We start from the raw sequence: 21,478 nt of genomic DNA, 5'->3' as shown, positions 1-21,478 counted from the left end.
TAATAGGCTCAAGGTTTCCCAAGTTTTGTAATGTTGTGATGGATGTTTTAGAAGCTGCACTATGTGCTGACAGAGAAGACCGGATGGGTGTAGGGGCTTGTAGAGTTTCCTCAGCTTGTGACCATCTCTCTAAGATGTCATTTACACACTCTTTCACTTCTTGAATAGACTCAAGGTTTTCTTTGTTTGTCAGTATTGTTTTGACAATTTCAGTAGCTGCACTCTGTGCTGATAGAGATTTAAATATGTGTGTGGTTTCCGTAGTTTGTGACATCCTTTCTTCAATCTTATCCATTTCTTCAATTTCAGACTGAAGAGATACAGTTGTGGGATCCGTTATGATTAAGTATCATTTACTGTGTCGGATCCTCCTGTGCAGGAATGAAAAAGTTCTGAATAGCACCCTTTCAGATATCTGCCAACAAGACAAACCATGTGTCTAAGACATTTGATGTTTGTCATAAAACCACCAACATATACAGCAGGTGTTGGTGGAAGTTCAGGTGACTTTGATGTTTCTATAAGAAGAGAGCTCACTTTCTCTTCTATTTCCTTTTCGGCCAGTTTATGCAGTTGTGGTCCGTCTTCAAAATGCTTGTGTTTAACATTTAATACTGAGGAAAAGCTTTTGGTGATGGAATCTCCCAGTTCTGGCTTGATGGTCACTAAATCCTTACTTTCCTGAACATGCTCCTCAACCTTCGGGAGGGCAACCCTTAAAAGCATGGTTGACACAGTTTGAATAATGTCCGATAAGAGTTCTGTAACAATGGCCTGCATTACGGAATCCATTTTTCCTGTTGCTAGCAAGGCCCAGTGGGATGCTGGAACTTTCTCCAGATGCCTCCTTACTACAGGAATCAAATCTGACTCAGTGACGGGAACTATTTTTTCCATTGTTCTCATTATTCTCCTTTTAGTCGATAATCCTCTGATGTGTGCACAGCAAGTCTTCTGACTAGAAATATGTTCCTGAAATACCTGGGCGTGTATTTACCTGCTGGAGACCTGTACGTCATAATGACGTCACAATGGCTTCAAAGGAAGTTCCTTCACTGCGTAACAATTCGAACGCCCCGCCCCGTTCCATTCTCTCCGACCCTTTGGGTTTTTTTTTTTTTAAGATCTCGCGAGGCTCGGAACGATTTAAGCGTCACCCATTGGTTGGATCCTGATGGTAGAACTAAGCCGTGGTCTGTCTGCAGATGTAAACTGCTCACAATCTATAAACAGTAACTGGACGCTTAAACTTCGGATTATATGGAAGTATTTCCGCATATGATGCTTGTAACTTATGTTAACAGTTCCTCAAGTGTCATGGAAAATCAACATTGCTCTACGTAGGCGTGGTTGGCCTCTTTTACCTCACAGCCGAAGTCCTGGCCTGTGCTCCAGCCCCCCTTCCTCCTCTTCATCAATCCGCAGCGCAAAAATGGAGAAGGAATGTGAGTGAGGAGCGCAAACTGAGAGAAATAAGGGCACTCTCTACAAGTGTCAGAAACTGATCCGTTTTGCTCAACTACATCATCCTCATCATCAGCAGCAACTGCACCTATCGCGTCGTCATGACAACATGAACATATGGCCGGTAGGTGGCTGTAAAATGATGACTCTAGCTTGCTAGCTTTTAGCACAATGCATTTATAATATAATATAATATAATACAATACAAGGCATATATATACATACAACGCATAGCAATAATATATAATACATATATATATATACATACAAAGCATAGTAATATAATACAAGGCATATATACATACAAAGCATAGTAATATAATATAATATGATATAATACAATACAAGGCATATATACATACAAAGCATCATCTTCCTCCTCCCTTAAACCGGTCCCTTTAAATACCTGCTGGACACGTATTACCTTTTAACTGAATTTTATTTTTATTTATATGAATCTTGTATTTTATGTTATCTAATTTCTTCCTATTAAATTTGATTAATTTTTTATGAGCACATTATTTTATGAAGTCCGCTTCTATGTATTTTATTATTGTTGCTCTTATATGTTCTGATTGTTTCTTCAGGTTATTTAACTTTTGTTTTAACTGCAGTGTTTTTCCTCATGGGGGTCATACACGCCGGGGGCTCTGCCTGCTCAGTCTGGGGGGTTTTGCAGTGGTTATTGCAACTGTCTGAGTGGCAACGGGTCCCTAACTTTATGAAACTTTGTTTGTTCTTTAGTTCCTAAAGAAATAAAATAGCAGTTCATAATATAGTCGGCTACCTTACATCACTGTTTAAAATGTGATTCTTCAGGACCTGCATATGATGACAGAAAACCAAAAGTTAGTCTTACTCATATTATTAATCGCATTAATCATTACCAATAACTGCCATAAATATCCACGTTCTAAGCCAGACTTGGACACCTGTTACTTTTACAAGCGAAATATTGAAAGCAGCCATCATAACTCTGCAGGCTGCGTTTGAATAGAAAACCATTTGTAACCACAGCATAGTTCTGCAGAACACAGTGGCTGGCTCAAACAAATAACCGTATTCGTGAGTGGAAGCTGTATCACATTGCCCGGAGGCCGACTCTCAGTGGTTTCCATGACCAGAGATAAGCTGCTAAGCTACAGATGAAAGCGTGTGTTCATGTCAAGAGCGTGGCGTGCCGAGCAGCTGGCTGTGGTCAAGACGGATTTGGGAGCCTTCTGTGACACCACTGGTATAGACAGAGAGGAGGTTAGATTTCTGTTACTGTACACACACATTTCTCACTGGTTCAGTTTACTCCATGGGAATAAAACATTACCTTTATTGTTAAAGCAGAAAGGAAAAATAAAAGAGAAGACTTTTCTCCAGTTGGTCCTGCAAATATGATCACTGATATATGTACCGTGTGTGATGTGTGTATTTTCATAAAATGACTACAGAAGCCAGTTAGTTTATAAGGAACAAGATCTTATTTTTAATAAAAGGGTTTTTTTTTTCCCTTGGCACAGATCTGCTATCCAATAAATAAAGCAAGTAATCAAATACAATCTAATATAAACTAAACAGTCATGAAGAAAGAACATTAGGAGGAAGTGTGTGTGTTTGTGTGTGTGTTGGGGAGGGGCAGCAAGCGTTAAACAAGTTTACAACAGTGACAGCTGTGTTAGTGGAGACACGTTATGATGTGCTGAGTGGTACCAGACTGGCAAACACTAACTGATAGTAAGCAAGTCAGAGAGCATAACGGTTATTTTTTATTTTATTATAAATGAACCTTTTTACTCTTTCTACATGATGTTGGTTCAGTCTTTCTGTAGCCCACAATATATTGTACATAAAAAAAATGTGGATACATGGACCTGACAAAGAAAATTAGTGGTGTATCAAATATTGTGACACAGAAGTGATGGACAGTCCTTTACAAAAGTACAGGAAACAGTTTTAACCTGACAAACATACCAAAAGGGAAGAAAAAGAAATAAAAAAAAAAAAAACCCTGGTTGACTTTGAGTGATACTGGGTTAAAAACAAAAAGAAAAACTTTTCTTCATAATACAGATCTCAAGCAGAAGAGTGGCAGAGACAGAAGGGATAATGACAGCCCTGAACGTGAGAATGAGGGTTATGGACAGTTTTTATATGTGCTTTCCCTAGAAAAGAATTTTTTTCTTTGGAAAACATAGTAAATAAACTGCCTTCCCAACCTTAAATAATGCTGCTGATGTGCCCTTTGTCAAATTCAATCTGAGGTGTGTTTGTGTAAGTCTACAAATGCAGCAGGGCACTAAAATTAAGGAGTTCGTGTTAAATAAAGCTGTCTATGGAGGAATGCATACTTTTCAAATTACCACCTGGCCTCGTGTCTGACTCAGCTTCATTTTTTTGCAGCGTCAAATCAGACCACCCTGTGGGACATAAAATGTACCCACTCGCTGTCTGTCAACACAGCAAAATGACAACCCTCCACAGTGTTCAGATTTCACAACGTAAAATGACTGAGAAAGAAGTGTAAGATTTAAGCAGGAAGGCGAGGCATGGCACACAGCTGTGACTGGGTCCACTGGGTCTGGTGAGATGGACCATCTGACTGGTTCCTTTACTAAAGGATAACCTGCAGCTGTGAGAAGACTGGCATGCACTGCACTCCTTCCATCACAAACGTCCACAACAGCGCAGCATGAAGTGCAGGATGTATCTTGAACAATTCTGGGCCCTGGGATGTGGCCTGGACAATTCATATGTTGACAGCTCCTTTTCCCTGTCATGGCTGCCCTTGAGGTGGACACTTAAATCCTCACAGAAACCTGGAGAAGCACAAGTGCAGGTTGTTTGTCAGCGTGACACCGGGAGGTGCTGAAAGTGTACGTGTGAGCTTACCAACGCTTTCTGATCAGCAGCTCTTAAAGCGCCGCTCTTGAAAGATCACAGATAAAAAGGGTGACAGTGACGTGTGCTCGGGGACAGGATGAACAGACGGTCTCCGGTGCCGGCAGGACAGCAGCGGTGAGTTATGGTTGTAGTGGAGACTGCGGGCCGAGCCCAGTGTTATCCAGCACCAGAGGAATGAGACAGCTGAAAGAACCCTTGCCCCCCCCCCCCCCCCCCCCCCGCATCACAAACTGAGCCTTGTTGGCTGACCACGGAGGCCCCATGGCGGCATGCTGAAAGACCTGCTGACAGCTGGGGGGACAGGAAGATGCCATGGAAACAGAGGGAACAGCTGTGTGACCATGGACCAGAGCGACAGAGACGCTACAACTCATGAAAAACATTAGCATGAGAGATCGTAGAGAACGGCACTTACTTTGCCTATTTTCCTCCATTAAAACTAAAAAAAAAAAAATTCTACTGAAATGCTGACCTCCATCTTTACACCAACCTCTAATTGTCCAGTGGATAATTTGTGAGAGTTATGGGGTTTGAATCCGTGCAAATATTAGAAACGACCCAATGCAGAACCGGAGCATTCTATTACTCTGGTTTTATTGTCCCAGTAACTCCAGTTTTGTTACCAATGGGAGCAACAGCAGCTTGACCAGGTGTGTTTTTCAGGCAAATTAGCCCATAAAAAAAAAAACCTGTTACTTTTGAACTGATGGAGCCACTGAACAACAGTGTTGAAGGCTGTCGGCCATTATTATGAAGTGAGAAGAGAAACTTTGAACTGAGATAATAAAGGAGGTAAAGTTAGTGTCACTTACAGACGTACATACTCTAGTGATGCTTTGAGTGGTTTGAATAAAAATGCAGCTGAGAAGAAAATCAAACATGACAGCTTCCGATAGCAAATACAAAGATATTAAGTTATCAATGAAGCTTATAAAATTGATAACATTATTGTATACCTTTATGTACAGCACGTGTTAATCAGGTAAGGAGCTTTTCCACATTTCAGAACTTAACACTGTTCCATGATTTCTCTTCTTTAAAGAAAAAATTAAAGTAATTGCTGACAATTAGGCTAAAATTAGAGGTAGCAGCAGATTTGGGATTAATCATAACATTTCAATGGTTTCCTTCCCATCTTTGTGTCCAGGGTATCGCATGCTTAACTCTTAATTTTCATCTTCAGTAAAACCCACCTGACAGCCTGTTTTAAATACTCACGCACACACGAGTGCACTTCCAAGTGGTTTTTCTATAGACACCAGTGTCGTGACACTCAGGCACACACACGCAAACACACACACATTTGCAACATCCACACATCAGAACAACAATTTTGACTATTTTACACTACATCCTGCTCTCCTATCACTTATACTTCTTCATATATTTAAATCTTGATATCAGTCCTCTTCCTTCATGTCCCTCCTTTTTCCTTTTAACTTAGTGGTCTGGGAACGGTGGTAGTGCTGGTTTGGAAGTGTAAAGTTCATCAGGTAGAGAATCGCAGAGTTGTGAGGAGGGAAAATGTCCAAGTTGTTTGTGAAATCGGTCCCTCTGTTGCCTCCGCTCGAGCCTCGCCGTTGTACCGCTGCACCGTGGCCCTTTATCACCGTCCTGCTGCTTACAGAAGCTTCTGCACGTCCGAACAAGCTCCTAATAACACTGATTACAAACATTTCAGCACTGAGACGCCCTCCCCATGTCCAGTGTCCAATTTAGTGCCCATGCAGACCGAACCACACAGATAGTGTCTTGCTGGCCTGGTTGGAGTTTTGTGGAGCTGCCCCAGACAGGGTTGAAATTCAGGACTGGTAAAAATGGTGGTAGTGGTGATGGTGTTCATGGTGATGGTGATGCTCATGGCGCTGCACCACTTGTGCAAGTCCCTTCTCGTAGAGCAACACACTGGGGAGGTCTCTCACCTGTTCTTTCTCCATCACCTGTCCTGGAGATGCAAGAGCTCCTAAAGCCCGGTAGGCCTGGTTCTCCTTGGACCGCTGTTTGTGTTTGCGGTAAGGGGCTGTGTACTGATGAGGGGGTGTTTGGCTGGGAAGGGCTGGGGGAGGGGGCACACCTCGGCTCCTCATCACCCTGCCACTGATCTGCACTTGCTGTGTGCGGCTGTGGGTTTTCGGGGACCGGATGGCATGTCTACCTGAGTCTTGGCCTCTCGGCCGGGCAGTGTGGAGGCTGTCTGGAAGAGCAGTGTCCACCACCGTCTGCAAGCGGCGGTGGTGGGAATGGGAGTGGCCATTTTCTGGCTCATGAGAGCGAGACCGAGCCTGGTTGGATGAACGGGTCTGAGTCTCTGCTTTAGTTGGTTCTGCAGAAGGCGCTGTCAGAGAGAGAGAGAGGGACACATACTTGTTTTAGACAAATGCAAGGAAATATAGGTGATCAAAGTGACCATTTATGACATGAGCACTCATACTATGTGGAAGACAGACTGTCCAAAAGTCACATGTTCTAATTTCACTGGAACTTCCTTTAGCTTTGATAATGGTATATATCTGCTACAGTATGACTTGGATGCGCTTCTGCAATCCACCTTTATTTCCATCCAGAGTTGCATTAATTTATTTTGCCCAGATCCTATAATGATGATTGAAGAGTCAGCCCATCCCAGATTCCTAAAGGGGGTTAAGATGTGGACTCTGGTGGTGGTACATTTCTTCCTGCAAGACAGATAGAAACTATCCTTCCAACTTTTACTGTTGGAAGGATAGTTTTAAGTGTTGGACAGTTTTTAACCTAGTCTCGGTAGTTTTAGCGACCTCAGCTACTTAGCTACTCGGCGCACCAGTTCTACTTAAATCTTTAGGCACCTAAGTCGCAAAACTGTAACAAGACACCAGGCCACGTCTCCAGAAAAGTTACCACGTTCTACCACTAGATGGTAGACACATTAATTGGCCATTGATTGGCAACTGCTGCAAAATTTGCAGCGCAGCAGCATGCATACACACACGCATACATACATGGACTATTACATAGTCCATATATATATATATATATATATATATATATATATATATAAAAGTTATAATGTCAAATAAAATCCCTTTTTTCATTGCAGATCATGATTACGTTTAAGCCTTTACTTCTCTTATTGTTTGGTCATAACAGTTTAGTGGTGTATATATAAAGGGTGCAGCGCCCTGAAGAGCCACTGCCTGACAGTATCTCACATTTAGGAAAAAAATAACCTGGATCTTAACCTAAATTTAATAGAGCTCTTCCTTTACTGGCACGCCACTCCCCGCTAAGTATTTGAAAACTCAGACTTGTCGTTTTTGTGTAATTTTGCTTAAATAACAGAGGGGGGAAAAAAACTCCATTGAAAATGTACTTCTACGTTGAGAAGCTAATAAATCCTGACACAAATTACAACACAAACAGAATTCTACTCAAAATCTGATTCTGGCATCTTCATTTCAGGATGTCTCCCCTTTTAGATAACCTTGACACAACATGTCACAGAGGAGATCTGTGTTAGTACTTTCCAACCAAAAGCAACATTAAAATATTCACATGTCACCACTGACCAGCAGATCAAGGCTGCAGCTTATTAGGCCTAATATTTCAGTTCACAGCAGCCCATTCTGTTGATAGGCTTTAGCCTTGAACACATGATGTATTGTGCTTGTCTGAGCCCAGATGTTTGTACTGGCGAGGAAACGCAGTGGGCTGGTAGTTCCACCTATTGGCTCTAAACAGGTGCTACAGTAATGAGGGTCCCTGGATGTAGCTTCAAAGGGCCACTCTCTGCCTTCCTCCCTCTCCTCCTACCACCACCGCCTGGCCCCGGTCCACCTACCAGCTCCGAAGCGGGAAGTGTAGTTTTCAATGCCTGCCAGGTCCAAGTAGTGGTTCCTGCGTTCCAGGTTCTCATCCACACAGTGGCGCTGGCAGCCGGGCTGGGTGTGGTGGTCACTGTGGTGGCGCCTGTGGACACAAGCGGTACCTCTAATTCCGTAGCAATTTGGAGAAAATAAACAAATGCAGCTTGTGATGGGGCACAGGAAGAGGAATTGTTTAAAAAGTGAAAGTTAAAAGTCAGGAAGTTGTTTTCAAAAGAAATAAAAAAGCCGAGTTTACCTGAGGACTGCGCGAGATTTCTTGTCGGTACTCTTGGGGTCTTCCATGCACTTGTCATTTTTCTCTCGGGGGTGTGGCATATCTGTGTGTGTGAAAAACAGCAGGCTATTATCACAGAGTGCAATACAGAGCAACCACACACACACACACACACACACACACACACCAGTCACACAAGGCCCTGAAGAAAGCAACCTTTGTTTTAGGGTTTCACTTTGAAGATCTGCAGACAAGGAAAAACAGTGCTTCATTTATTCTATTTTCAACTTCCAGCCTCTTACAAGGCCTGGAATAAAAGGAAAAAAAAAAGCCGACTTCAGAAATAGTTTATTAAGGACGTGAGATCTGATGCGGTTTGAAATTAGCATGAAGGCAACATTTTCAAAGCGCGCTCTGTCTGGATCTCCACAGATATTTATAGCTGAAACAAAAGGACACAAACACACAGGAATATATACTTTTAAAAAAAATATTTTTCCCAGACTTGTTTACCAAGTCGTCACTGAGAAAAGTTAAGTTGAATGCTGCTATATTTTCCCGGCAGCTCTGAGAAAGCGAGCTGGGGGGGGGAGGGGGGTGACAAAGAGAAGGAGGAGAAGAGGGGGAAAAGAAAAATGGCTGTGCTTATCAAAAGGGCTTGGCACATCTCTTAAGGTTTCTTTTAGAATATTTGAAGATGCTGAGAAAGGGGGTGTGCTTGTTTTGGGTCTGGCATCCTTCCCCCCCTTCATCATTAAAACGAACCCTATTGAGTGGGAGAAATTGAGCAATGCAGAAACTGTGAAACAAAACTGTGACAGGTCTGAAGCAGCTGCCTTTCTACATGATAACAAACATATCCCTGAGGTGGCTGACAGCAGGCGACGCGTGGGGAAGCCCACAGTGCCCCTTCTTCTCCGCCACCGCCTCGCTGTGCTAATGTGAGCTTTACCTGCGACGCCCTGCGTACAGCTTCTCCACCGCTGGCTGGGGTCGGGAGCCACAGACAGCTTGACCCTCAGTGTCTTGCTGCTTCCAGGAGAATGGTTGACCGAGGCATCGACGACCTCGTAGATGGTGTGGAGCAGGCTGGTGATGTCCTGCAGACAAGAGTTGACGTTAAAGAGGACACATTAAGAAAAATCAGAAAACATCACCCTGGCAGGTTGTGTAGGAAAATATGTCAATGATTGTGTGGTTTGGATTGCTGCATCGCACTTCCAGTACAATTACCCAGCCTCCTCGGCTTTTATTGCCACTCAACTCCAAGGTCTAATTGAGCTGCATTCACTGAACGTCAGACATAGGAGGTCTTGGCCCTTTTACTCTTTGGTTTGCTATGATGAGGAAATTCTCATCTACATTTATAAAATGTACAGAATTAAGAACAAAGTGAGCTGATTATTCTCGACCAGGTCTTTATCTGTTTTATATCTCTTCTGAAATGTGACTTCCTCGGAGATTACTATCCTCTTGTTATTAAACACGTCACAACATAAGAGACTATGAAAATTAGTTTAGTCTAGTTTTCATTTAATGTATGCTTGAGACTAAACAAAAAACTAAAGATTCCCAAATGCAAGCATAAAGAAGCAGAAAAAAATTATTTTTCTTATACAGATAAAAATCTTTATATTTTACAGCATTTTATGTTAGTTTTTATATAAAAAAAACAAACAAAAAAAGGCTGAACCAATGGAAGCTCTTGTATTAATGGATCTTACAACAAAACAGAATTATGATGTGGCTTTTGGCAGGTGTATTATAAAACTGGGGGTTTGTTCAAATCTGATGAGCATGAATTATAAGGAGACTGTCCCTAAAACGGCACAGTTTAGCCACTTTCAGACAACAGCTGAGGGAAATCTTAGTACTTGAGGACAACATTTCTGGCCAAATATATCTATCAGTCCAGAGCTCAGCAGCCTGAGCTGTGTTTTTTGCGTGTGCCACCTTTAGCTGTCAGGCCACACACTTGTAACCATGTGCTTCAAGAAGAAGTACTAACTGAGCAATGGAGTGAGCGGGTAACTCCAAGCTAAACCAAATAAACCTCACAGGTGTACATTCATGTTAGAAAAAGTGGTTTTATTCTTTCATTCCTGTGATATTTTCACTAAAACATGTCAGAAAAATTCAGACCTCTTGAAATTGTGTCAACTGGAGGAAAAATAAGAAAATCTGTCCCATTTAAATGCCACTTTGATGCTGAATTATAACAGAGCCTTAGAGAACGAAGTTCCCAAAACAAAGACATCAATGCTGGGATGTCTACTCAGTGCACTACTCTGACACATAAAAAGGGCGATAATGAATTTTTCAGGGAATGGTTCCACACACTGGTTTAGACAAAAGTGAACTGTTCAGAAATAAATGAAGAGAAATCATGTGAAATCATCCTATGTCATTTATGTTTCCCTTCTTTTTTTTTTTTATATGTAAGATGAAAGATTTGAAGAAGAGAGCCCCCCTCCCCCCCAAGCCGCCGCTTGCCGTCTCATGAGCCGTGGAGCCACAGGCTATGCCAAAAAACTGCACAGCCAGGCACACAGAGGACAGATCCTGTCTTTATGTCGTTTCAAGTTGTTCTCAAAAAAAACACGGCTTTTGTGGATGTTCTCTCAGATCAGTACCAGGCAGACACAAACCACAAGGTGCCTCGCAGGAGCGGATACACAGACTGGCTTTGGCTCTTAGTGAGCGAAGCTGACTTAGAGGCTTCCCTCTGCCTTACTTTAATTGGATGTGCTGATAACTTTATAAATGAGAGGGATGATTAATCTTTTTGAAGTTTAGGGCACCCGTTTTTAGTAATGAAGCTGTATTCAGTTAATAGAAATGTTTCTTTGACATTGTGGTATATGTACTAATGTGATTAAAGTGGAGTGTCGGTAGATGTTTCCTGTCTGTTTATCCGGTTAATTACTATCTATGGTCATTCATTAATCAGAGGTTATCTTTTCAGATTAAGCGGAGTTGCTTTGAGCAGAAGATTATTACCTCTCTTGTAACTTTCCCGCTGTTGTCAAAATCATAGAGGGTGAAAGTCCACTCCTGTCTGTTGTCCTCCTCCACAGACACGGCACACTCCAGTTCCTGAAACAGCACAGCGCCAAATTCAGTTTAACACAATGTGAACGTCCTGCCTTTGCCTCAGTTTCATCCAGAGGGGGGAAGTAATAAAGGTCCCACTCTGTGTTGACACTCACTTCAAACTGGAGCTGTTTCTGTGGCCCTGCAGGAGATTGGCTGTCCCTGTCCTGCATTTTCTCCTCCACACAGCAGCTGTCTGTCTTCTCCGGGGGTAAAGCCACTGCAATGACACACACGTACGCAGACATAAAGACACACGCACAAAGATAAAAGAGAAAGCCTGAGGATGGAAACGCTGGGTGCACTCATAACCTGAGGATACGTCGTCGCCTTCTAGTGTTTCCTGTGAGCTCACGTTTCCGAGTTTGGCAGCTGAAATTAAGATGTGTCACAGCCCGGTGTAAGTGCTCCCGGTAGTAAAGAAATTCAAACTTCTCACTTCTTCTCTGACTGATTTTAGAGTAAAATTGTGGTTTTATTGTCATATGATGGTAACTAATAGTAGCAGTATAGTTCCCAGGAGGCGCAGCGCTCTGATGGACTTTGAAAAACAAAAACGATTGCTAACTTGCAAATCGGAAGTCATTACTTAGATTTGCTGGGCTGCTCAGAAACACCAAACTTGTAGTTATTTGCAGTACTTATGATCACGCTCAAAGGCCGCAGAAAATCAAAGTAGTTTGGTTCTTACAGTTCAGAAATGTTTGGGGAGTTTTGATGTTGATCAGAGGAAGTGGATCCGAGGTGCTGTGTGGTCAAGTTGAAACAACAATCTAAAAATATGACTCTTCTTTCTTTTAAGGTGCATCAGCCAGCACTGAAAATACACTTGTCGTACTTCATTTTTGAGCCTCTGAATGAATGTTTCATGTTGGGTAACAAGTTCAAACCAAACATCAATCTTCTTGAAAAAGGGTTGAAACTGTGACAGCAGAATCTCCACTGGCAAACACGCACGCACTCTAATGGTTTTAAGCTCTCAGCTCAGTGTTTTACACCAGCAGAGGATGTCAAACATGAAACTGAATGACATAATGTGCCTTAAACATAACAGTATATGGCAACTGGCATTCAAACATAAAGGGTTGAAGTGAAACAGCAACATCAGCCCCGTCCCCAGCCCCGGCTCGGTACAGCAGAGCTCATCACTTGTACATTATCATCTACATTTACGGAGCAGTCAGACAGTCCAAAGGGAGTGCTCATCTGTCACATGCCCTGATTATGATTTACCAGGTGAAATGACAGACTCACCTGTGCAGATTTTCTCTCACTCTACCACAGATTTTACCAGAGAACGCCCAACAACGTGACAGTTTTAACGAAAGTTGTCAGAACCACAGATCAGTGATAGACACAGAGTTCGTAGCAAAGCATAACGGCTTTACAGTGTGCATGTTTCTAAAGCACAATGAAAAAGCAGAAGCTTATAACTTAAAAGCCAGCAAGGGGGATATTTATCAGCCTTGCATAAAAAAAGAATGCTGTTAGAAGAGCTAATGCGACTGATCTTAACCTACCAAAAGGAGCTGAACAAGCACAATTCAATAGTCAATTGCTGTACAAGTGAAATATTGACTGTCTGAATATATCGCTATATGCTTTTGTGCCGATTCAATTTGATTTTGATTTTTTTGAGGGGTTGATTTCATTTAAATCATGATTCTCACAATTCTTCAATATTGCTGATTTTTGCAATATTTGCATATTTTTAAAAAAAAAAAAGTGTACAAAACAATTTTTTTGCTCGTCATTTTCTTGATTTCAGTTGGGAAAAAACAACACAGTAGCCAGACCATCATTCTGCTGCCATAATGGCCAAGAAGACGAGTAAAAAGATCAATGAAAACAATTTTAAAAAATTACAAAAATTTTATAATTGATTCTTTTTATTTGGAAAAAAAAAAGATTTTTTTTTCAACAAAAAAAAAATCCATTTTAAAATTGTGAAACAAAAAGTCCCTATATTCACCTTTTTTTTCCCCGATTTTCCCACCCCTAGTAAACAGGAAACTACGCACAATATTTGGCTTAATTCCAGTGGCCATGTGTAAGCTCAAAGAAAAAAAACACATCACAATAAATATCCTAATAATTAACATTGTACGAAGTAAATTTGTGAAGTAATTTTTTTCCTTCTATTTGTTACGAGGAATTGCTCCTACATGTCTGAGGTCACAGTTAAAGGTGGCGTAATTTTAGATTATTCTGTAATTGCCCATCCCAGTGGACAGAAATAGCTCGACTGTCACTGTCTACTTCAGTGTTTCAGTTTCACTCCTGGGTTTCACAAACTTGTTCCAGAGCTACCGGATGTCCTCTGGTGCTTTGAAATCCAGCACTTGTTTAAAATTTGAAGCCACAGATATATTCAACATGTAACCAAGACTTGGAAAGGCGTCCATATCGCCTCGTTTTCAAGCCCCTCTCAGTTCCAGGGAACCAGTCCACATTCTTGCCTCATGTTTATAGCAATAAAATGATGGCAAAACATCAATGTAATAAAAAAAAACGTAAGTCAATAACGATGATAAACAATTGTCATCTTTTACTTTATGTGCTGCGTCATACAGCAGAGGTGACAGATGCCTGTCGGTCAAAACTACGGGGAATATGTGTCACAGTACATGCCCATTTTACCCTGCAACGTTAATTTGAGCAGAGTTGAGTGTATCAAGATTAGCAGTGCAAAATAGCATGCTGTGGATGGAACAAAAAGCGTAAAATAAGCAAAGGTGAGCAACAAAGTGGTGGTGATAAAGAACTTGTGTTATCATCAAAAATGTAAGAAATTGTGGATAAAACTTGGAATCATTTGGAAGTGGTTTGGCCACGTGAACAGTGACAACGCACAAAAAAAGCCAGCCTGCAAGTTGTTGTCGGCTGGTGCCAACAGCAAACATGACAAACCTTTTATATTACTTAAAAAAGTGGCATCCCAGCGATGACACAGAGAGCATGAAAAGCTGGACAAAACCCATCTGGCAAGTGTTGCTCCACGCCATAGCACCTTTGGAGTGGGCAATGTTAGAGGGGCACTGAAACAACAATCACATATACTGCCCTCTTTCTACGCCATCACCCTGTCTTGTATGAGAAGCAGTCTAAAGCAGCATAGATAACCAAAATGCATTACTGTGTCGTGTCATGGTAGCTTTGAGGCCAGATGTTGTGGACAGACTTACTTGTCTGGCAAAGAATCTTTAAGTATTACACACCATTTTGCACAGTCGTGTTTGTTTTTAATCTGTCGGTTAAAAACCCCAGTGATCATGGCCAGTCGGAAAAATGGAGATAGCCTGTTTGCTGAGGTCTTTTGTTTTGCAGCTGGGAAAACTGTGTTTTAAGTGAGATGGAAGCTTGTTGTATTGCCATGTTTAGTTAATATGGTCTTAAAACAAATGTGGCACTTGAGAGAGAAAGAAAGAAATGAGAATTATTGTGTCCAGCAAACTTATTGCACGCATTTTTTCTTATCACGCGATTAATTGACTTATTGGCTTATTGCTTATTGCAACAGGTCTAATTGTACTTTAATAAACTATATGCTAAGTTCAGTGAATCTTCTGGTTTCCTCTGGACACAGGCAGTAGAATACTTTTCAGACTGATATCATAATTGAATTATATAAATGTTAGATAAATTAAAACTAGATAAATATCAATGTCTATCAATATGGGGAGAATTATCCAAATATTACATGTTCATAGATGCATCTTCCAGAAGTTTTAGGCTTGTCCTCAGCCACAGCTTGGCTCCACCTTAACATTGTCCACCCAATCCAATCCCAGTTGCCGCCGGCTGCACACACCCAGGAGGACACAGAGGCCACACCCCTCTCCCTGCCCTCTCCTGCTCTGCCACACTTTGAAGTTCTATTCTCAAACCTTTTGGAAGAGGATCAGACCAGCTGTAAAACAGAATTAGTAATTAATTAAGCCAAGTCAAATCTGAAACACTGTTTGTTTGCTCGCCAACAGAGCAGACACAACAGCCCAATTTCTTTCCTCCTGATCCAACGCAGATCAAAGCAGACCTGTCTCATCCCTGGGCAGGGGAAAATGCCAGAAATGAAAGGCATCATCCTGGGGAGCTTTTACCAACTTTTTGGAGAGGAGAAGCATTCGGGCTCCCGCTGTTTGATCATCTGAGGTGCTCAAAGGGAACATTGTGTGCGAGGGCAAATCTGTCCGGTAGCGGGCTCAATATGGTGGCGAGATACTTATCTCAGAGCTAATGAAATTCCGGGAGGAGTAACAGTAATCTGCTATCACCCGCCTCTCTTTCTGACCCCCTCCCCCATCACAGACATAAGCCGTCTCTTTATGAGCGGAACTGTCATGGGGGGGGGGGATTGGCAGCACATCAGATCCGCAGGGCGAGACGAGTGCAGCCGAGGCTGGCACCCTCCATGCCAGACCCGTTCCAATAAACCAACTGCACACATGCAAGAATACAGTTTCTGTACACAGTGAAACGGCAGCAGGTCGAGCGGCTGCATACTGTGAGAAATCCCAGTCAGAATAAACGGTTTAAACGACTGGGACTACACAAGATGGCTAAAACCGGATGGCAACTTTTTCCTCCTCCATCACCGCCGATGCTGTTCTGTGACCTGAACTCTCTGGGTTGCTGATGTGTGATGAACTAATACACTTGTAACTGAACGATGGAGCTGATGAAAAAAACGTTCTAGTTATCAAAGGGTTAAAAAAGGCATCATAAAAAGCCTGTGCAGGCTACTCCTCTGATGTAAAGTATCTCAAGGACTCTTTCATCACTGCACTCTTCCCTTTCTTTGCAATTTTTGCCCAATTTTTTTTAATCCCACAAAACTTTCATTGGACGTGCTTCCTTACACCCAGAAGAGAGAGGTCTCTCAAGTGCACTGGTTGTTCTATTGCGCCTGTTCTCTCTTTTTTTTTTTTTTTTTTTTCAACTTTGTGAGATCACTTAACTAAACGCAGTTCACACAGCGGTGATAATGAGTCTTTTGAAGCTGCTAATCTGTAGGAGGAGGTGCACAATGTCCCAATATCTGATGAAATGTAAAACGTAAAACAGCTGTCATGTCAAAATTGTTTTCATTACAAGTGCATCGTACGCCAAGATAAACTTCTCCAATTCAAGCCCCAACTTGGCCAACACAAATTTATTCCACTAAAATTCTGGTCATGTGACATTTTATGGACTCGAACACCAACTTTTACTGATGAAGATGAAGACTAAATAATGTTTTCAAGCAGCTGGGAATATTTGCACACAAACGGCCGAATCTTTTATTTGAGTACGTTTTCTCTCACGTTTCCTGTTCATCATGTACGGACACAGCAGCACATGCATATTAGAAACATCTGTCTTTAGGGGTGGCACATACTTGGATTTAGCCTGATGAGAATAAATCACTTCAAACACCATCTAATGGTCACATGACCTCTCATCTACTGTATCTGTTGTGATAAAATAAAGCAGAACTTAGATTCTTGATGGTTTTTTTATTTTGCTGTGCCTCCAATTTCTGGGCTCATCCCATTCAACTCCAAATATCTGCCTGCACCTCACGTCTAACTCTGTCTTTAGATGGGTGGGAGAGACCTTCTCCTCCCAGAGCTCTTAATCCAGGATCACATCACATCAGGGAAAACATGGAGGGATGGAAGCATTTTGCAGAGCACTGCTGGGGAGGGGCAGATGAGAGACGAAGGAGGTGGAGAGGCAGGAGGGAGGGTAAGAAGGGGACCTCATCAGGACATAGCTGGGACTTAGAAAATGGGTGTGGAGCAAGAAGGAACAAATGAATCAAAGGGCCACAAAAGTGTCGAAGTGGCAACGTAAGCAGTGTTAATGCAGGTTTTCACTAGATCGTCTAACTTTATGGGGAAAAGACACAAAACTCTGAACAGAGTTTGGTGTTCTACATGACAACCAAGAGCAGGAGGCTTACCTTCTAAACGATAGTGTTCATCCCCAATCCCCTCAGCACAGGCATCAGTCATGGAGTCCTGCAAAGAGAAGACAAGAAAGAACAAGACACGTATTACTGCTGCGAGTCATACAAAAGAGGGAGCCTTCATATTTTTGTCACATAAAAGCAAATGTCTTTCACTGCTCGTGTCCTAGGCAAGGCTTTCCAACAGAGTGACATGCCTGCACTGAAATTACAGCTTTTATACACCTACATACGAATAAAGTTTGACAACTGTGCGCTGAGCTTAAACATTTGTGGAAAGTTTAAGAGGAAGGTAATTGTAGGACTGAGCCAAAGACTGGCAGTTAGACTTTAGGCTGTTAAAAAAAAAAAAAAAACAAAAAAAAAAAAACCTTTAAATCACTGCAGACGGCATGCAGGGAATTCTGGAAAAGCAGGTTGGCAGTGTGACTATTTCAGGAGAGGACTATCATTGCAGGGATATGCTGAGGGGCCTGTTTTTATCCTGAACCCTTTTCACCCAGGGACCCTTCTCCTAACAGCTCCGCCTGTTGGTACATAGCAAGAGACTGGGTGGAGGGTGGAGGGTGGGGGGGGGGGGGTTGACATGTGTTCCTAAAGCTTGTTACATACTCCACAAGAAGCAAGAACTGAGTTCTTGCTCTCATGGTTGCAAGAATAAGAAAAAAAAGTCTTTTTCGTCAGGTCCATACATACTCCACAAGAAGCACATCTGCAGTGGGGAGGGGTCACTGCGGGGGGGGCGATGTCTGCTTTTATGTACTATGAACCCGGTTGTTACCTCCGTCAAGATGGTTATGTTTATCCTGGTTACCGACGGATTTTTATCAAAATTTCATGAGTTGTTGGAAATGTGAAAATGAAGAACTGATTAAATTTTAGTGGTGATCCGGATCACCGTTTGGATCCAGGAATTTTTTAAAAGGATTCTTTACCATTGTGCTTAGTGGAGGTTTCCGCTCTCCGAGTGCTTTTCTAGTTTCATATTTAACGAGCAACTTCGTCAGCGGCAGGGCGGGTTGTGCACGCGGCTGGGTCCGAGTGTTTTATTGCCACATGTAAAAAATGTTTGTACTTTCTCACCACCTTGATCAGCTGTTTTATCAAAACAATCTGTTTTACCGGCAACAGCAAAAATGAGGAAGAAGCAACTCCACTTCATGCATTTTCCGCATTAACAACGCCCACCTCAAATGTCCGAACAATCACACGATACTAAAACCTTTAACAGTATGCATCACTCCAATCAAAAGAACTTCACGTTTCTAATGGTGTACATGTTTAGGCATTTGGAAAAGAGACGAAGGAAATACATATTTATTTATCATGTCCCGAACTCTAGACGTCTGACAGCAATAGGTTAAAACTGGTCACAGTGCCGATAGTCCTAAGATGAAGCTGAGCTTGTTGTCTTTGTTGCCTAAGTGGTCCAACACACATTCATACATGGCTGTATGAGCACGCTGATGGCTTTTAATATAGATCTTGCACTGCTCTATTTGGGTGATAACTGCTAGATTAAATTAGGATTACACAGATGGATCCTCGCAATAAAATCCCAAAAATAAAGAAATCATTATCTAAAGAAAATTTTTTAAAAAGTGATTTGCTTGGTTTTCTTAGTGGCTAATTTAATATTTATACATTTATACACACACACACACACACACACACACACACATATAAATAAATAAATATGCACATTAGCCATGTGGAGCTGCTGTGCTACTCTGGTGATGCAATTTCTATGGTAATGTTTCTGTTAGTTTGACAATGAACACACATTGACACTTCCTTCCCTTCTTATCAGTGGTCAGCATGCAACACTGTGGCATCTTGCTGTGTGTGTAGGGATGTATTAGTTACTTTTTTTTTTTTTTTGCACCCTTTGTCTGGAGAGTTAAACATGTATTCTAAATTCCCAAAACCTTAAATATATTCAATATTTAAATGTTTGTTAACTAGTAGTGGTGGGGAAAATTAAATCTCAGATGCATCAAAAGTAAGTTTTGAAATTTTCCACATTAATTAAAAAATTTAGAATATAAAAGTGCATAATATAAAATTAACACATGGAAGCATTTTAGACTCTCTGAGTTTGAATTAAAACATTTTCAGAATATCCTGACACTTGTATTCTTTTAAAACAAGTACTTTGCTACTTTTCTCCTGTTGGTTGTTTTTCAATGCTGGGAAATATCTTGGCAAACATAAACACATTGTCCACTGACCTCAAACCCATTTGCTTTGTAAATAAAATATATAAGAAGTAAATTATTTATTTATTGTTACAATTTTTCTGCTCTAAAAAGTACCCAACAGTCACAGGATGACAAAAAAAAAGTCTTGTACAGAAAGAAAACAAAAATTTATATAATAATAGTTTTAAATTAGGATCACGGCGTTCTGTATGGTCAGCAAATGGAAATGTACATTGCCACTTTTATTATAAATCCTAACAATAACTAGATAATTATCTAAAGACTTCCAGCAATCTGCAACTATGAGCGGCATAGTTGGCTCCTGACTTGGCACAATAATCTGGTCCTTAGTATATTTAACTCATTTTATAAGAGATGATTTGTTCATATTAGCCTTTGCAGCTTTAGTTTTTATTTAAGTTTCTAAACTTTGAGGAATACGCGCACTTTCAGTTGTCAGTTTATAAACAGTTGTTTATTAGAATCATAACCCAGCTGTTTGGGGTTAATTCATGCTTTAAATGTGGCAAAAACTCATTTTAAATATTCTTATCATGGTGAAAGAACAGAAAATTAATGTTTTTATTGACTGTTCAGAACTTCCTAACCTTATATAAAATAGCACAAAGACATATAGTGTTTGTTACGTAAAATGGTAAATGCCTTTATAACACCAACTTATCAAAAACACCGCCAGCCATTCACTCTTTCTTTATTCAGCCTTGAGATTAGAATTTTCTGCAGTGCAGCCCCATGACTTTGAACTTTTCCCAACTCTTCTAACTTCTTAAAAACATTCCTGTAGAAATAACTGGAAACCACTGGTCTCAAGCATTACACTGGTCTAAAGCATTACACTGGTACCAAGAGAAGATATAAAGTAGAGGTCAATGTCAACATCTAACGAGGTGGTGAGAGCCAATTTAAAAATGTCAGTAATTTAGTTAATAATTTTTTAAGATGAGGCTTTTAGTGGTTTATTTATTTATTTGTTTCCTTTATTTAACCAGGAAAGTCCCATTAAGATTAAAAACCTCTTTTTCAAGGGACTCCTAGCCAAGAGGCAGCAAAAAGTATAAATTAGTTTTGCTGTGCCTCCAGTATAAAATTACACATTTATGTTAAATATATTAAAACAAAAGTAACTGTCACATGATGGAGAAGAGAATTTTTAGAGAATATTGTTGTTTAGCATTTTCATTTAAAAAAACAAATTGATAAAAACCACCTAAAGAAATATGTATGAAATTATAATGTAACTGATTTTCCTCTAAAATACTATGGTTGGAGGTTACCGTAAAACCTAAACATCGCAATTAAAAGCTGGAAATGGAAATACCTACAATTTTAAAAAATTAATATTCTTATAAGTTTTATAAGGAATCAGAAAGGTAAATGAGGGAGAAGCACTTTGAAACCCTCCGCAGCAAGTAGAAAACCCTGAAATAATGCTGCAGGCCTACCTGGCATCTTGTAAAATCCTGTTCCATGGACGAGATTTTACAAAAATTGTGACCTATATGCTAAGCGCTGTTTAATGGAATCACCCGAAATTAGCAAATGTAATTTGTTGAAATTTTAGAAATATTTTTATTTAGTGAAAAAATGTAATGGAAACGCAGCTACTGAGAGGTTTTCAATAAAGTGTTTTAATACACTGTTAGAAACTACAGTGAATTGTAGTTGTAATGTCTCTCCTCAGGCCATTACCCACATTCATTTTCTTCTACTCAAATTCCACCAGAAGACCAGAAGAATTGGCATGAGGATGCAATGGCTCATTCAAAAAGATCAGACCGCA

The 21,478-nt window shown here is 40.9% G+C and overlaps 1 protein-coding gene across 1 annotated transcript in view; it reads right to left on the bottom strand.

Annotated features, from left to right (window-relative positions):
* Positions 1-5,099: 5,099 nt before the first annotated feature.
* The window catches only part of nkd1 (NKD inhibitor of WNT signaling pathway 1), a 38,134-nt gene continuing 21,755 nt past the window's right edge, over positions 5,100-21,478 (bottom strand). Inside the window, exons 4-10 of the mRNA XM_079242758.1 lie at positions 17,471-17,528; positions 11,643-11,746; positions 11,434-11,529; positions 9,386-9,533; positions 8,455-8,536; positions 8,174-8,301; positions 5,100-6,691 (exon numbers count right to left, since the gene is read on the bottom strand). Of these exons, the coding sequence (XP_079098884.1) occupies positions 6,159-6,691; positions 8,174-8,301; positions 8,455-8,536; positions 9,386-9,533; positions 11,434-11,529; positions 11,643-11,746; positions 17,471-17,528 (1,149 nt within the window). The 3' untranslated portion in view covers positions 5,100-6,158. The remainder of the gene's footprint in view (positions 6,692-8,173; positions 8,302-8,454; positions 8,537-9,385; positions 9,534-11,433; positions 11,530-11,642; positions 11,747-17,470; positions 17,529-21,478) is intronic.

This window comes from Telmatherina bonti (assembly GCF_933228915.1).
Source record: "Telmatherina bonti genome assembly, chromosome: 1".
NCBI lineage: Eukaryota > Metazoa > Chordata > Actinopteri > Atheriniformes > Telmatherinidae > Telmatherina > Telmatherina bonti.
Note: the sequence above shows the minus strand (reverse complement) of the source record. Positions and strands in the feature narration are given on the sequence as shown.